The 18,778-nt window shown below is 41.5% G+C and overlaps 1 protein-coding gene across 13 annotated transcripts in view; it reads right to left on the bottom strand.

The window, feature by feature from the left end:
• The window catches only part of CTNND2 (catenin delta 2), a 524,740-nt gene that overhangs the window by 93,573 nt on the left and 412,389 nt on the right, over positions 1-18,778 (bottom strand). For all 13 annotated transcript variants that reach the window (XR_005555019.1, XM_039329341.1, XM_039329329.1 and 10 more), the window contains 2 exons: positions 18,321-18,438; positions 10,595-10,780 (listed from right to left, as the gene is read on the bottom strand). Coding sequence is in view for 12 of the 13 variants with exons in the window: in XM_039329341.1 (XP_039185275.1) it covers positions 10,595-10,780; positions 18,321-18,438 (304 nt within the window). In the remaining variant the exon portion in view is untranslated. The remainder of the gene's footprint in view (positions 1-10,594; positions 10,781-18,320; positions 18,439-18,778) is intronic.

Here is an 18,778-nt window from a genome sequence, read left to right as displayed (position 1 = left end):
CCCCCAATCATGGCCCACATGGAGCAGCGCAGCCAAGGACATGGCAGCCAGGCAGCGTAGCAAGACTCTGCCATTACACCCCATCTTGCAGTTGATGCTGCAGATGTGGGCAGAGGGTGTGGCCGCCATAGCGCTGCTGGGCTGCCTGGGCAATCTGCGGCAGGCCCTGGAGGCGATGAGTGGTCCTATGGGCAGGTGAAGAGGGGGATGGGGGGCGGAGCAGGGACAGGGCAGGGAGGTGGAGTGGGGGTGTTATGTCCCGAGCCTTTGCAAACGGCTCGGGCGTTTGCAGGCAGTCCCGGGCAGGTGCAAAGCTGCCCGGGACCAGACAGGCTGTCGCCAGCGCCGTGCGCATGCGCGGGTGCTGGCGCGGGAAAAGTAACCCATTTACCCGGGAGTTGCCTATATAAGAGGCTGCGAGGCGTTTGGGCGAGGCAGAAGCCATCTTCATGTAAGCTGAACGCTGAATAAATGAAACTGAGAACTCCAGCTGCTTCTCGTGTCTGTTTTCCCGCCACGGACTCAACACTGGCGACGAGGATGGGATGCCTTGCACTACCTGGAAAGGAAGAAGTGTAAGCTTACCCAAGGAGTCCTGAGCGGCGAAAGAGGAACGGCGTCGACTCGGCAGCTGCCCGCCAATCCGGTGCGCATTCGGGGGTAGGCTGGCTGATAGACCCGTCTCCTGAAGATCCGAAGATGGCGAAAATCGGAAGGCTTTCGGAATTCGAAGTCTCACATCCAGAGCGGTGGGAGTCCTACGTATCCAGAATGGAGAACTACTTCAAGGCAAACCAAGTGAGGGAAGATAGCTTGAAGGCGGCCACCCTGCTTTGCGTTTGTGGCCAAGACGCCTTCGAAATCGCAGAAAACCTTGCAGCACCTGTCCCAGTAGAGTCTGTAAGCTACGCAGACCTGAAGAAGCTGCTGAAGGAGCACTTCAACCCCAGGGTGTCCGTTATCTCATGGCGCCACACCTTCGAACAAAGAGATCAACGGTCCGGTGAGTCAGCCAAGGAATACATCGCCGCGTTACGGAAGGCCGCCAAGCCCTGCGAGTTCAAGGACCTCGAGGAACGACTGAGGGACCGATTCGTGTGCGGGTTAAGGCATCGCGAGCTACAACAGAGACTTTTCGCAAAGGAAGAATTATCCTTCCAAGACGCCTTAAGGGAAGTCACCGCAGAAGAAGCAGCAGGCGGCGCCGTCAAAAACATGCGGCCGATCAGAAACAGTGCAGAGGGTGCGTCCGTGCACCAGGAAGACGTCCGACGAAACTCCGAGGAGGATCCGGACGAGGAAGTTGACCGTCTACACCCCGCGAGGGAAGAGAACCAGAAGGGAAGCTCTTCGGCTCCGCTCAAGTGCATCGGCTGTGGAGGTCGCCACAGGAGAACCGACTGCAAGTTCCGCTCCGCTACCTGCCGGGCATGCGGTAAACAAGGGCATATTGCAGCTGTGTGCCTGGGCCGACGAAAGGCACAACCCCAAGAAGAACGCCTGAAGGGTACCAGATTCCCCAGCCAGAATAGGGTAGGTTTTTGCGCTTCGCGAAGAAGCATCTGTAGAACAGGCACACACAAGCCCATGAAGAAAAAGCTGTCACTCAACGTGAAGCTACAAGGGGTTCCATTATCTATGGAACTAGACACAGGGTCTGCCCTGTCCATCATTTCATTGCATACATTTAGGAAGATTTGTTCCAGAAGTGGGTCTAAGGCCAAGTTAAGGCCTTCTGATATTGTATTAACAGATTTTCAGAACTCAAGAGTGTGTGTTAAGGGGGAGGCCACCCTTAACGTGCAATACAAGAGTTTTGAAGGTCCACTAGACTTATTAGTAGTAGGGGGTGAACGAACGAGTCTCATAGGACTCGATTGGTTTGAGGCCCTGGGGATACACGTCACAGGACTCAACAGCTTACAAACACTCGACCTACAGGAAGTCTGCAAAGAATTTGCAGATGTTTTCAGCCCCCAGCTGGGCACATTCAAAGGACCACCTGTGTCCTTAAAGCTAGACCCCACTGTCACTCCCATTAGGATTAAAGCAAGAAGGGTCCCTTTTGCTTTAAAAAGTAAGATTGACACTGAACTAGACAAACTAATCCAACAGGGAATCCTAGAACCTGTTGATTCCAGCCCGTGGGAGACCCCCATTGTCACGCCTCTAAAGGCAAATGGGGACATTCGCATTTGTGCTGATTACAAATGCACACTCAATAAGGCATTGCAGCAACATGCCTATCCTGTTCCTGTGGTCAGTCACATCCTGGCCTCTCTCAAGGGGGGGCGTGTTTTTGCAAAGCTTGACCTAGCTCAAGCATATCAACAGCTGCCTGTTGATGATGATGCTGCCATAGCTCAGACCATTGTGACCCACAGGGGAGCCTTTAAAGTAAAAAGGCTACAGTTTGGAGTGAATGTCGCTCCTGGGATTTTCCAAAGCGTTATGGAAAACACACTACGAGGTATACCAGGGGTCTGCCCCTACTTTGACGATGTCTTGATTGCAGGAGACTCCACACACATTCTAGCTGAAAGGCTTAGGGCTGTCCTGTTAAGATTCAGGAAATCAGGCCTCAAGCTCAGAAAAGACAAATGCCAGATTGGGGTGCCTTCTACTGAATTTCTGGGATTCAAAATTGATGCTGCTGGGATTCATCCTGCTGAATCCAAACTAACTGCTATTTTAGATGCACCCAGGCCAAAGTCTAAGGCCGAACTTCAGGCCTTCCTAGGCCTCCTGAATTTCTACAATTCTTTTCTTCCACATAAAGCTAGTGTAGCTGAGCCTCTTCACAGGCTACTAGACAAACAGCTGTGTGGCTGTGGTCACAAGCACATGAGGCTTGCTTTAAAGAAGTCAAGGCCTTGCTATGATTTTTCATTACTCCACAAGCCTGGGAAAGAAATGGGCCATGCTGATGGCCTCAGTAGATTGCCTCTGCCAGTAGTAGAAGCTGACCCCGCGCCAGCTGTCAACATTCTATCAATCCAAGCCTTGCCCGAGCTCCCTCTTAGTGCCAGGGATGTTACCGCTGAAACAGGTACAGATCACACACTTTCACGTGTCCGTTCCTGGGTTTTGTCCGGTTGGCCTGAGCACTGCCCTAGTCCTGAGTTTCAGAGTTTCTGGTCCAAAAGGAACGAGCTGTCCCTTTCTCAGGGTTGTCTGCTTTGGGGAAACAGAGTTGTCATTCCCACCTCAATGAGGACTAGGGTCTTAGAATCCCTCCACGAGGGTCATCCTGGCATTGTTCGTATGAAGGCTCTTGCACGCAGCCACTTGTGGTGGCCTGCTTTAGATAAAGATATTGAGGCTAAGGTACACGCATGCCACCTGTGCCAACGATCTCGCCCAGAGATGCCCCAAGCTCCTGTGCATAGATGGGAGGAAACACAGTCCCCATGGTCTAGGGTGCACATTGACTACGCTGGGCCCTTTCAGGGCCAGTTCTTCTTGGTCCTTGTTGACAGCCATTCAAAATGGCTTGAGGTTGTGCCTGTCTCATCCACCACCACTGCAAAGACTATTCAGGTACTGAGGGGGATTTTTGCTGCACACGGGCTGCCAGATGTCATTGTGTCCGACAACGGCCCTCAATTCACCTCCTCCGAATTCCAAGCTTTCTTACAGGCAAACCTGATTCGTCATGCCACGTCTGCGCCTTTTCACCCGTCCACCAACGGTATGGCTGAACGCATGGTGCGCATCGCAAAGGACGCCTTGAAGAGACTCACCTACGGGGACTGGCATCACAGGTTGGCTGACTTTCTCCTTTCTTATCGCACCACACCGTCCACTTCTACAGGGAGAAGTCCAGCTGAACTTCGTTGGGGGCGCCAACTTACTACTAGACTTGACCGGTTGCATCCGGACAGACTGCCTTCATCTACCTCACATCCTAGGGCACCTAGACAACTACTTGTGGGTGCCCCGGTTTGGGCTCGCAATTACGGGCCTGGTCATACATGGGTCCCCGCTTCTGTGTCCAGGATCACAGGTCCTCTCTCCTACGAGGTTGCCCTGGACAACGGTCGTGTCCTGCGTCGGCACATCGACCAACTTCGCTCTAGGCGAGACTTTTCTGCTGAGACTCCTGGGTCTTTTCCAGGGGGGGAGGGGGACCCTTTGGAGCAAAGGGAAGGGCAAGAGCTACTGCCCATCTCCACTGAGGGAGCCACAAACGGCTCGTCCCAAGGTTCTGCAATTGCTCCGAAAAGAAAGTCATGGAGCTTACCCACACAACAGGCACTCACGCCTACTCCAGCCAGGGAGTCACCCCGGGGGCATACTCACTTTCCACACACATCACACAGCACTCCAGCAACGGAGGATACCCGGGGGCATCCCAACAAATCATTCCCCGCAAGAGAACTGGCACACAATTCCCAAGGTTGGCCTGACCTTACCCCAAATCCTACAGGGGGTCAAACATACACAGAGTTAGTCGAGGAACCAAGTCCCGACTACAACAACCCTAGCACAAATCAGGGAACACCTGAGTTTTGGGAAAGTACAGAAACCCACACGAGCCCGAACACAGAATGGGGTTCAGGGAATGGACAGCCTCCTGACAGGTCTTGGACTGACCTAGGAGGTTCTACAGAGACGCCCAGCAGCGGCTATCACTTCAAGGGGCTGAGGGTCTACAGCTAGGTAGGTCAACCAGGTCACAAAGTAACAGAAGCCCTGGCCTGACGAGCCCGGTGGGCAAGCAAGCAGGCCAGGCATCGGGGCACAGTCCTTGGAAGACACCAGGACACAATAGAGAGAACAGGCTCACGCCTCCCTCCAGTCAGGGGACTTATGCCAGTAACCCAGAGCTAAGAAGGTCACAGAGAGCAAAGAAATCTCCTAAGTACCTAGAAGATTACATAACATTGCTGGCAAGGCAAAGCCAGTAAACAGTGGGAGCACTGGGGAGCAAAATGTTATATAAAATAAATGTTGTATGTTGGTAGTAGTTTTAGCCCGGGGGAAAGGGGTGTTATGTCCCGAGCCTTTGCAAACGGCTCGGGCGTTTGCAGGCAGTCCCGGGCAGGTGCAAAGCTGCCCGGGACCAGACAGGCTGTCGCCAGCGCCGTGCGCATGCGCGGGTGCTGGCGCGGGAAAAGTAACCCATTTACCCGGGAGTTGCCTATATAAGAGGCTGCGAGGCGTTTGGGCGAGGCTGAAGCCATCTTCATGTAAGCTGAACGCTGAATAAATGAAACTGAGAACTCCAGCTGCTTCTCGTGTCTGTTTTCCCGCCACGGACTCAACAGGGGGCGTGGCCAATTTTTGGGCACTTGGTCTCTAAAAGGTTCGCCATCACTGTTATATATCTAATCTCATACAAAGCAGGCCTAAAATTTATGATCTCCCAGTTTCTAGCCTGGAGTTGTAACCACTACACCAAACTGTCTCCTTAATACATGGCAACTTAGGGTATCAATATATTCCATTTTAAAAAAGATATTTTTAAGTAGGAAGAGCTATTCGTTTTAAGACCAATTTAAAGACCAAGAGCAACAAAGGAACACTTACATTGTCCAGTAAATATCAGGATAGCAGACTATCCCAAGTGGGCACACAGCTTAATCAACCATCCTGCATAGGATTATGTGATATACATTTTTATTCATGTCATAGTAATTTATCTCAAATGTACAGACATGCATACAGGTTAATTTATAAACATTTTATGCAAAATTGCAATTTTCCCCTTCAAATTATTTTTCACCTGTCGGAGAACTGCAGTTCTCTGAAATATCAAAGTGACGCACTAACAGGCCATTAGAGTTACAATATGAAGTGGACTTTGAATACACATAAGAATGGTTCTGTCACATTATCACAGTCTATTTAATCTAGTAATTCAGATGCTAGCAGGAATCGAGATTATGGGAGTCAGAGTCGCAAGTCTCTGCATACTGATTAAATACTGCTTTATGGATTAAAGTCATATATGAAGTTTGGAGTATAAATTGAAAAATATTACCATGGTTAAAATGACTCAGAAAACTAAGTTATATTATTAGAAGTATCAACCATCAATCTAAAAAGTCTTTGAGTTTCTATCACTATTCTAATCTAAAGTCTGAAGCTGGAATAATTTATCTTCATGCTATATAACAGTCCAGTGAACAAAAATGTGAAATTACACGCACAGTTCTCTGCACAACTTATTTTAAGAAAACGATATTAAACCCGTCACTTTGATGGACAAGGAAAGCTAAGGCGAGGTCTTCATTCTATTTTGACGAAGAATAATTGTAGAATGTGGAAAAGTTTTATCTGAATATAATCATCCAACCTTACAAAAATGTTATAATATACAATAAAAGGATCAGAATATTGTGCCTTCAGAGAAACCATCACAGGTTGCAATCTTAAGGTGGTTTACTTAGATTTAAATCAAATGAATTCAAGGGGGCTTAATGAGTAAAATCACATAGCTAGAAAATCAACCTCAGAAGGCAATTTCCAAGTTACATAAAATACTGAAAAGACAAATCACATAATCAAACTGTATCTGGTAGCACCTTCAGCCCTGTCTTATTACAATAAAAGTTTTACTGAGCTAGATAACCTACAACAGAATTTCTACCATCGATGTAGATATCATATTGTAGAGATCAAGCAAAGTACAACCTTTCAAAATATAATCTTTTATGTATAATCAAATTAACATAGCCCAGCTATTGTTAATTTATTCCTGCTTGCTTTCTGTATGTGCTCCCTTGTATTCTAAATTGTGCTGACCAAGGAAAATGTTTCTGTTACTTTAAACTGTGTTGTTCCAAGAGACAGAGAAACTTACAGCAGCACATTTCCACTCCCTTTTCTCCCTTTTCTCTTGGATTGTAAAAGTATATTTTGCCTTTCGCTCTTCTGCTGAGGCTCAGCTCAAAGAAGTAACAAGTTTCTGGGCTAATTGCCAGCTATTGAACTATTGTGTATTCAGGCTTAGAGATGTAAAAATGTAACTGAGCTAGAATAGATAAGGAAATTCAAAGGAACTTTTTAGATGTGCAGGAACTTTGTAATGTGTATTAGTTATAAAAAGCAGAACTTTTCTGATTAGGTTGTTTTCTCAATCTCCTCTATCTCAGAGCAGTACGTGCGTGTGACAAGAGACTGAGACACCCAGCTTATTCCTTTGATCAAAAGAATAAACCTGTGTTCAAATCAGCTGCCTCGTGCCTCATTGGGATTTATTAGGATTCTGAGCTGAAAAACCTTACAATATTATTTAATATAATGTAATGTAATTTCAATTTATAATTTAATATAATTTACAATGGAATATGTATCTTTCACCATTTTTCCTTGCCCTTACTGCATAAGGGCTTTTTCTTTTCATAAGGAAATGTATTATAGATATCATAAATCTACATATAATTTTCCTGCCGATAATATTCTTAAATAAAACTAAATCTAACACCATCTCTTTACAGCAAACTCATTACAGTAAAATTACCTAGATTGTAGCTTTATGTTCCTAAGTTGTTTTAATAAGATACTACAGAAACAAAATCTTTGGATCAGTTGATTATGCAAGTATATTTTCCTATACTTTATGCAACCTCAAATTTTCCTGTGTACCATGTTTCCCCGAAAATAAGACCTGGTCTTTTTTTTTTTGCCTCCAAAAGAGGCACCAGGACTTATTTTCAAGGGGTGTCTTTTCCACTCACCTCACGGCAGCGGCACCGACAGCTCCGCCCAGCCAGCCCACTTCTTCTGCGGCCAAAGGAGCAGCTTCATTCTGCAACTAAGAATGGAGCTCCGGCCTGCATTTTGTGGTCAGAGACCTTTCCAGAAGCCTTTGCAGCCAAGAACTGAGCCACAGATTGAATCCATAGTTCGGTTTTCGGCTGCAGAGGTCTTCTGGAAAGGCTTCTGACTGCAAAATGCAGGCCGGAGCTCCATTCTCAGCTGCAAAATGAAGCTGCTGCTTCAGCTGCAGAAGAAGTGGGCCGGCGATGCAAGTGTCGATCCATGGGAGGCCTGGCTACAATGGTAAGCTCCACCACCCCACCCCTGCCCTAGCTTAATTTTTAGGTGTGAGACTCGCCCCAAAACTAGGGCTTATTTTTGGGGTAGGACTTATATTAGGCCCACCCCCAAAAACAAGCTAGGGCTTATTTTCAGGGTAGGTTTTATTTTTGAGGAAACGTGGTATATTCCAAGATACTCAGGAAAGAAAATATATATACCATTTGTATGACATCAGAAACACATTTTTAGACTTGACAGACAACTAATAATGCAACTTTATTTTATAGTTTGCCAAATTCTTTAGCAAGAAAATTTTCATTTCAGAAATGATAGTCTTGCTTAGGTGGTGGGGTAGGAATAAATATCCCCTACCTCCTCAATTTTTTTTCTCCAGATTTGCTATAAGCGTACTAGAAAACTATTAGTCCCAAACTTGAGCATTAAAAACATTTGATATAAAATGTCAATTCAGAATTTAGGTAATATCCAAATATGATGTAATAATTATTTCTCTAACTTTATATTGATTTAAAAGACTATATACATAATAAATCAAACACATTAGTCCTAAACATTTTTCCAGATGTCTCATGTTATAATATTTCTTTAACAAATGTTAGAAATGGGTCCCAATTTATGGATAGAGTGAAGTTCTTCTTCCTTTCACAACATAATGCTATCAGAATTCTGAACTGAGATGACTGCTTGTAGTGGAATGGTCCAATTGGCAATTAGATCACTTATCTACCCCAATCACTTTCCACAGGATAGGAAATCTCTAAATGCAATAACATTTCATGGTGGTAGAAACAAGTTATGGAGGAAGTCTAAATTTGTAATAATTTGAGCCAAATGTAGAGAGTAATTAATAGTATAGATTTAGAACCTGGTTGGAGCTATCAAGATACTTTATAAATATATTATATCTAATCCCAGAAAATAAACAATAATAAATAATTTAACTGCACATGGATGGAATTAATACGAATTGTCATAACTGAACTTAGATTAAATCAAGGTAAACTGTATGAACAATTAAGACAAAGGTTAATACAAATTATGGGAGCTATTACATATCTTGTTAAGGAAAAAAATCTCAGAAACATACAAGAGAAGAATTTATTTCATTCAAACTATAGTAACTAGCTTATTGGAACAGATTTTAGCCAGAATAAATGTAATCAAATCATAAAGGCATCCAACTTTATTTAGTGATTAAAAGTAGATTGTCTAACAAAGAAAAATTATGTGATGGAATTTTAAAAGTGTCTTTAAAGATAATGAAGAAATGTTCGAAATAATTATACGGATGCTAAATAGCAATATCTAACAAAACAATTCTTCACATTACCATTACATTATTTACTGCATACTAGAGTGCATATAATAATATTGCAGTAAGTGAAGAGTTAATAAGTAAAAAGAAGTAAAAATATTGTCCCCTATTAGGACAATCAATTAAAGTTACATTCTCTAGCTTTCGCTTATTTTAACACTTAACATTTATGCAGAACTAACTTTGTTTTAATATATTTAACAGAAGTTTTGTTTCTCAGTAGAAAGCAAAATTGTTTTCGACTCTGTTATACTGCACTAGGATTAGGATCAGGATACAGGAGGATCTGGACAGACTTGAACACTGGGCGCTATCTAACAAAATGAAATTCAATGGTGAAAAAAAGTAAGGTTCTACATTTAGGCAAGAAAACCCAAATGTACAGGTATAGTATAGGGGGTACCTTGCTCAATAGTAGTAACTGTGAGAGGGACCTCGGAGTCCTAGTGGACAATCACTTAAATATGAGCCAGTAGTGTGCTGCAGCTGCCAAAAAGGCCAACACAATGCTGGCAGCATTAACAGAGGGATAGAATCAAGATCACATGAAGTATTAATACCACTTTACAATGCCTTGGTAAGGCCACACTTGGAATACTGCATTCAGTTTTGGTCACCACGATGTAAAAAAGATGTTGAGACTCTAGAAAGAGTACAGAGAAGAGCAACAAAGAAGATTAGGAGACTGGAGGCTAAAGCATATAAGGAAAGGTTGATGGAATTGGGTATGTCTAGTTTAATGAAGAGAAAGATGAGGGGGGACATGATAGCAGTGTTCCAATATCTCAGGGGCTGCCACAAAGAAGAGGGAGTCAAGCTATTTTCCAAGGCGCCTGAAGGCAGGACAAGAAGCAACGGATGAAAAACTAATCAAGGAGAGAAGCAACCTAGAACTAAGAAGAAACTTCCTGACAGTTAGAACAATTAACCAGTGAAACAACCTGCCTCTAGAAGTGGTGACTGCTCCAACACTGGAAGTTTTTAAGAAGAGACTGGACAGCCATTTGTCTGAAATGATATAGGGTTTCCTGCCTGAGTAGGGGGTTGGACTAGATGACCTCCAAGGTCCCTTCTAACTTTATTATTATTGTTGTTGTTGTTGTTGTTGTTGCTGCTGCTGCTGCTGCTGCTACTACTTCTACTACTACTACTACTATTTGGTTGTAGGAGACAACCTTATTGCTATTACTACTATTATTGTCAGCTATCCAAAATCATTCTGGTCTTGGACCACACAAAATCAAATCAATTAAAGGTAACTGCATGTACCTGATCTTGAGATTTCTTTTTCTTCTTTTTCTTGCCCCAGCATCCAGAACTTTCAGCATCTTTCCCATTGGCATCACCACAAAGTAAACCATCAAGTTCATCAGTCCCCATTTGCTGTCCCTGAGATGTTTCTGCAGCAAGTCTATATGAGAGGTTCCTTAAAATGCACACACAGTTTTCAACGGTCTAAAAGAACAAGAAAAAATAAATTATAATACATTTAGAATGCTCATATTCATCAGAAAAGTTATTAGTTTTCTTTATATCCTTGTGCTGGCTGAAATACCCAATCATGGCACAGGATAGTTTTCCTATCAAAGAAAGAGGACACTTTTATTCCATCAAAGGTTTCTTCTTTCTATGTATGTGCATGCTTTCAAATATGCAGCTTGCTGTATGAAAATTATACTCACTTCAATGAAGAATTTAAATAAAGCAAGTTATATTTCTCTGAGAGAATAAAGTCTTTGTCTAGATGTAACAGGAATGTGAATGTTGAAAGAGAACAAAACCAAAGGTAAAATGTGTTAAATAGGTTTCACATATGGAGTTCAAAAAAAATGGGAAAAAAGGAATACCCCCATGTGTATTGTAACGGATTATCCATCATGAATGCTGATTATTATCCCTCTGGTGAAAATAATAGATCTGTAATTTAAATTGTCTTCAGGATTGATAGAAATATCACACAGGAATCTCAGGGAATCCATGCTGAAATGTAGTAAACTTGATAGCAAATCTAACATCTTAAAAACATTTTACTTTTCATTTAAAACAATTTGTGATTTAACTTAAAATGATTAGGTGTTAGAACAATCTTATGAAGGATTATAGTCATTTACTCCTTTGCTTGCAATTCTACTCCCCTTTGAGTTTTAAGAATTGAAAAAAAAACCACAAATAAACTACAAGTCTTATCTTGCGTAAGATAAAATACCATAGAAGCATTTGATTCTCTCCTTTGCAACTCATTAAAACTGTCTTTAGGAAACCACAGATGATTTCCTGAGGTCTCTATTAGGATTTCCTCAAATAATCCACACCTACACTTAAATTTGGCAGAATTAGCATTTAAGGGTCTGATTCCTACCTCCTATAATCTCCTCATGGTGCTGCTTGCAGGTTTCTATTTTTTAATACTCTTACTATCCTTGAAGTAAGGATCAGCTAATCAGGTAAGAACCTATGACTCCTATATAAGAAATTCTGCAGAAATAATAATAAATCTCACCTCCCTAGTAAGAATAGACAGAAAGTTTAGAGCATAAAGTCTGTGAAGATTCTCAGTTATCCAACTGGACTTATTTTTCTTATTAGTTTGAGATGTTTTGCTGTTCATCCAAGAGCTCCATCAGTTAGAGCAAGTTAGGCAGAAAGTTGTTGGAATGTACCAGTTCCTCTTGTACCAACTTCAGGGGTTTCCTTCCCAAAGTGTGTTTGCAGTATGTCAATGAGGACTGTCACTCAGCCAGGTAAAATTGTCTGAAGATTGAGTTATGGCAACTGGACTTATTTTTCTTCTTAGTTTGAGATGTTTTGCTGTTCATCCAAGAAGCTTCATCAGTCAGTTCATGTTAGTTAGGCAGAAAGTCATTGGAATGTACCAACTTCTCATGCACCAACCTCAGGGTTCCCTTCCCAAGTGCATTGTAGTATGTCAATGAACTTGCGCTTGCACTTGGGGAAGAAACCCCTAAGGTTGGTGTGGGAGGAATTGGTACATTCCAACGGCTCTCTGCCTAACTAACTTGCTTTGATTGGTGAAGCTGTCAAATATTTAAATAAATAGTGATAACATTTTCTCTTTGCCCTAACATTACATCAGACAAAATATTTCAAACTGAAATCAGTCTTCAATCAAATGTCATGGTTCCAACAGACGAAATGAGCATGGCTGCAGCCATTTTCCTTCTCATTCTAGGTTGCCATCAAGACTGAAAAGTTATCCCTACCCAGTCATATCTGCTATATTCACAGTTTTAGTATCTATATATTATTTCTTCTTTTAATTCACACATAACAGCTACATGCCTGCACAGAGTCCATTTGGAATCCTCTTCAAATGATACAATTATTTGATGGGAGAAAGACTGTGCACAAATAGGCACAATTTCCATCAAATCCCTTCAGTTCCTGATATCACAGAGCAGATGTTAAAAAGAATACTGAGGTCACATAGTACCAAGTATGAATAGTAAAGGGGAATTGTGTGATCATCCAAGGAACTTCAGTTAAACAGTTTCTTTGATGTGGTATCTGGAAGAGTGTTTAGTATATAAGTGAACTTAATTAAAAATTGCTCTATCAAATGGGTATCTCCCTCTGAGCAGAGAGCTGGGTATTGGTATTGGAAGCCAACAAGACTCATCAGATGCTCTGTATAATTCTGATAGGGAGGTTCTATGTAGATCCAGAGAGGACACACTTACTTTTTAACCAAGTTTGATAACTATGGTTATTTTCTAAGAAAAAGCTTATAAGACAAACAGATACTGGCTCCTTTGTACAGTAAGTTGAAATGTAGTTAGTAGTGTCAAGTAGAAAGTAAGTATTCGAACTTGAGTGACCTCTTGATTGATGTTAAGAGGTTAGGAAACATGCAATTGTTGCATCACTAGAGGCCCCATCCTTGTTTTGACTCAATTGAAACCAAGTGTTTTAGCAGATTTTAGCTGTTTGTCAAATCATTTTCTGATGTCAAGAAATTGCATAGTTCTGGGAATTGCTATAAATAAGGGAACATCTCAAATGTGTTCAAGAAGGGGTGACAGAAGCCAGGGGCCAATGTTAGGAACTCTGGCTGAAGATGAAGAAACATTTACAGCCTCAAAGTTTGTTGTTGTAAGAACTTGTTTATAAAGTCTGGTTTGCAGATGAGAGGAGCAATTTCGAATTTATTTTGTAAACAACCAGCACTACTTACAACAATCTACTGCATGAATTCCCCTAAGGCACAAGGAGTGGAATTTGCTTCTGCAATTCTAGTTGGTACATACAGAAGAGAGAAACTGAGGTCATTTGGCCATCTATTCAATGATAGTTCCACAACCATTTATGTGTACAATAAAAATAAATAAGTGGAATTATAATTTAGCTCTGCCAATTAAGAATGAAAGTAATGGAAATACTAGTTTTGTTTAGCATTCCTTTGCATTATATACAAATGCTGAGAAGCAGCTACTCGGCACCTGTTGAGCTTTTCAGATGTTGGAAAAAAGCGGAGTTGTTTTGTGTATCTTTGGTGGAGAAGAGTAGCAGACACTAAGATGATTATTGATTGCATGAAATTTTATTTGCCAGGATAATTGATGTGCTTGAAAATTACATTATGTCATATAATCCTCCATCAGTTAGTAATCAGTAAAAAAATCATCTGCCAGGTTATCATGCTTTAGATAGATGCTTCTAATTTTATTAGCTATAAAAAATTAAATCACTAGCTGTGGATCAAAGCTTCTTGAATTACTTTGCCGAATAGAAAAAGACATCAACATACTTTAAAATAGCACTGTCTGGAGTTGTTTTATTAAACAAAATCAATTTCTTTCTGTGGCACTAAGAATGGAAATTTTTAGGAGTTCCTAAATTTCCACAGCCCCTTTATGGATTACTGCCTTGTCGTGGCGAAGGGGCTTGCGTAACTCAATGAAGCTATAAGCTATGCCGTGCAGGGCCACCCAAGACGGACAGGTTATAGCAGAGAGTTCTGACAAAATGTGATCCACTGGAGAAGGAAATGGCAAACCACTCCAGTATCTTTGCCATGAAAACCCCATGGACAGTACTAAAAGGAAAAAAGATATGACGCTGGAAGATGAGCCCCTCAGGTCAGGTGTCCAATATGCTACTGGGGAAGAGCAGAGGGCTAGTACTAGTAGCGCCAGAAAGAATGAAGCGACTGGACCAAAGCCGAAAGGATGCTCAGCTGTGGATATATCTGGTGGTGAAAGGAAAATCCGATGCTGTAAAGATTTTTTCTCCATAGGAACCTGGAATGTAAGATCCATGAATCAAGGCAAGCTAGACGTAGTCAAAAAAGAGATGACAAGACTGAACATCGACATCTTAGGAATCAGCGAACTAAAATGGACAGGAATGGGTGAATTTAACTCAGATGACCATCAGGTATACTACTGTGGGCAAGAATCCCTCAGAAGAAATGGAGTAGCCTTCATAGTCAATAAAAGAATAGGAAAAGCAATACTGGGATACAATCCCCAAAATGACAGAATGATCTCAATTCGAATCCAAGGCAAACCATTCAATATCACAATAGTCCAAATCTATGCCCCAACCACTGGTGCTGAAGAGGATGAAATTGACCGGTTCTATGAAGCCCTACAGCACCTTATAGAATTAACACCAAAAAATGATGTCCTTATCATCATGGGGGATTGGAATGCTAAGGTAGGAAGCCAAAAGATAACCGGAATAACAGGCAAGTTTGGCCTTGGAGTACAAAATGAAGCAGGGCACAGGCTAATAGAATTTTGTCAAGAGAATACGATGGTCATAACAAACACTCTTTTCCAACAACCCAAGAGACGGCTCTACACATGGACATCACCAGACGGTCAACATAGAAATCAGATTGACTATGTGCTCTGCAGCCAAAGATGGAGAAGCTCTATACAGTCAGTAAAAACAAGACCAGGAGCTGACTGTGGCTCAGATCATGAGCTTCTCGTTGCAAAATTTAGGCTTAAATTGAAAAAAGTAGGGAAAAGCACTAGGCCACTCAGGTATGAACTAAATCATATTCCTGATGAATATACAGTAGAGGTGACAAATAGATTTAAGGAATTAGATCTGATAGACAGAGTGCCTGAAGAACTATGGATGGAAGTTCGCAACATTGTACAAGAGGTAGCAACTAAAACCATCCCAAAGAAAAAGAAATGCAAGAAAGCAAAATGGCTGTCTGAGGAAGCTTTGCAAATAGCTGAGGAAAGAAGGGAAGCAAAAGGCAAAGGAGAAAGAGAAAGATACACCCAATTGAATGCAGAATTCCAGAGAATAGCTAGAAGAGATAAGAATGCCTTCTTAAATGAACAGTGCAAAGAAATAGAAGAAAACAACAGAATAGGGAGGACCAGAGATCTCTTCAAGAAAATTGGAGATATGAAGGGAACGTTTCATGCAAAGATGGGCATGATAAAGGACCAAAATGGCAGAGACCTAACAGAGGCAGAAGAGATTAAGAAGAGATGGCAAAACTACACAGAAGAACTATACAAGAATGAGCTTAACATCCCAGATAACCACAATGAGATGGTCACTGACCTCGAACCAGACATCCTAGAATGTGAAGTGAAATGGGCCTTAGAAAATCTGAGCAACAACAAAGCTAGTGGAGGTGACAGTATTCCAGCTGAGCTATTCAAAATCTTAAAAGACGATGCAGTAAAAGTGCTACACTCAATTTGCCAGCAAATTTGGAAAACTCAACAGTGGCCACAGGATTGGAAAAGGTCAGTTTACATTCCAATTCCAAAGAAAGGCAATGCCAAAGAATGTTCAAACTATCGCACCATTGCACTCATTTCACATGCTAGTAAAGTTATGCTTAAAATCCTACAAGCTAGACTCCAGCAGTATGTGGATCGAGAACTACCAGAAGTACAGGCAGGATTTCGAAGAGGCAGAGGAACTAGAGATCAAATTGCCAACATACGCTGGATCATGGAGAAAGCTAGGGAGTTCCAGAAAAACATCTACTTCTGCTTCATTGACTATGCAAAAGCCTTTGATTGTGTGGATCACAACAAATTGTGGCAAGCTCTTAAAGAGATGGGAGTACCAGATCATCTCATTTGTCTCTTGAGAAACCTATATGCGGGTCAAGAAGCAACAGTGAGAACTGGAACACGGAACCACTGATTGGTTCAAAATTGGAAAAGGAGTCCGGCAAGGCTGTATACTGTCGCCCTGCCTATTTAACTTATATGCAGAGCACATCATGAGAAAGGCAGGGCTAGATGAATCAAAAGTTGGAATTAAGATTGCCGGGAGAAATATCAACAACCTAAGATATGCAGATGATACCACTCTAATGGCAGAAAGTGAAGAGGAACTAAAGAGCCTCTTGATGCGGGTGAAGAAGGAGAGTGCAAAAGTTGGCTTGAAACTCAACATTAAGAAAACCAAAATCATGGCATCCGGCCCTCTCAATTCCTGGCAAATAGATGGGGAAGAAATGGAGGTAGTGACAGATTTTATTTTTCTGGGCTCCAAGATCACCTCAGATGGGGACTGCAGCCAAGAAATTAAAAGACGCTTGCTCCTGGGGAGGAAAGCTATGGCAAATCTAGACAGCATTCTAAAAAGCAGAGACATCACCCTGCCAACAAAAGTGCGTATAGTCCAGGCCATGGTTTTCCCAGTTGCAATGTATGGCTGTGAAAGTTGGACCATAAGAAAGGCTGAGCGCAAAAGAATTGAGGCCTTTGAACTATGGTGCTGGAGAAGACTCCTGCGAGTCCCTTGGACTGCAAGGCGTTCAAACCAGTCAGTCCTAGAAGAGATCAACCCCGACTGCTCTTTTGAAGGCCAGATCCTGAAGTTGAAACTCAAGTACTTTGGCCACCTAATGAGAAGGAAGGATTCATTGGAGAAGAGCCTAATGCTGGGAAAGATTGAGGGCAATAGAAGAAGGGGACGACAGAGAATGAGATGGCTGGATGGAGTCACTGAAGCAGTAGGTGTGAATTTAAATGGACTCCAGAAGATGGTAGAGGACAGGAAGACCTGGAGGAACATTGTCCATGGGGTCGCAACGGGTCGGACACGACTTCGCAATTAACAACAACAACAAATTTCCACAGAGGTATAATAGTTGCACCATGAGATGTGCTCTTATTGGAATGCAAAGTGTACATTTATTGCACTTTTTAATCACTTAATAATAATATCTGCAGTAAAGAAAAATGCTTTGCTTTTCAGCTCATTAAATGTAGAGTAAGGATGCTTAACAATGTGTTCTCAAATCTTATCAGAATATACTGTATTTGTAGAGTATTCAAAGAGAGAGTGATGTTTGTTCACTGTGATCTTCTTGATTTGCATTCATACAGTCAATAATGTGCAAACTTGTTCCTGAAGCTCCTTAAGTACGGAAATAAAATCAAGGGCAAAGATTATTGGAATATAGCAAACTAAAGAAAGTCTAAACTGATTAGTCTTGAGAATAGGCTACGCTATGCTTCCACTCATTGCTCAACAAATTATAGGAGAAAGAATTATGATCTGTTTCAATCTATCTTCTAGATGCACTGAATACAACTGCTATAATTTCCACCTACTTATTTATAAAATCAATTTGAGAAAATGGTTTATTTAATTAATTAATATACTGCCAATCTCACTGTTGAAGTGACTCTGACAGATAAATTAATGAATACATATGAAGCAGTACAAGCCTTTATCAAGTATCTCAAAATCTAGCTGTTACAACAACACAGGAAAATCCATTTTGCATGCCTTACAATTCTATATATATATAAAGTATGGAGAAACAAGCCTTGAATAGTTGGGAATTAATTTTTTTGTACAATTTCTGCAATAGTTGGAGCTATGAAGCAAAGAGGGCAGGAGCCAGGATTTGTTTCATTTTGGGAGTTATTATTTGGTTGCTCATGTTTTTCCTGTTTCAAAATGGTGGTAGTAATTGTGAGATTGAAAGTGCAAAAATAAGTAAATAAATCTAGGGTAGAGTAACTGAACAAACCTTGCTATCAATTTCACTGCTTCCTAGAGCAGACTGAATCACATAAAGCAATGCATCAGTAAGTCCATCACATTCTCTCATTCTTCTCCGAGCTTCTTCTCCAGCAGAGCTGACATTCCTGGAAGCAAATAACAATGATGATTCTTTGCTCAATTTTATTTTTATTTTGTATAAATCTATTTTATAGCATAGGTCCCTTTGAAGCAATCTCATTCACCATACAGATAGCTTGAGAGTGTAACTTTCAGACTTCTAGATACTGCAGTCCCAAAACATTTGTAGTCTAATTTCTGAAATAGTTCAACATGATCTTTTTCAAAACTCTTTGAAATTCTAATAGTATTAGAACATTGTGAATCTGAGAAAACTTTAAAATTCACAAAGTAGCTTTAGGGAGGCAAGATGTCATTTCTGATTAAAAATCTTTATAATTCTTACATCTAAACTAATTCTTTTCT

Source organism: Crotalus tigris, unplaced genomic scaffold (assembly GCF_016545835.1).
Source record: "Crotalus tigris isolate CLP2741 ecotype Arizona unplaced genomic scaffold, ASM1654583v1 scf7180000024391.5723578, whole genome shotgun sequence".
NCBI classification, from domain to species: domain Eukaryota; kingdom Metazoa; phylum Chordata; class Lepidosauria; order Squamata; family Viperidae; genus Crotalus; species Crotalus tigris.
Note: the sequence above shows the minus strand (reverse complement) of the source record. Positions and strands in the feature narration are given on the sequence as shown.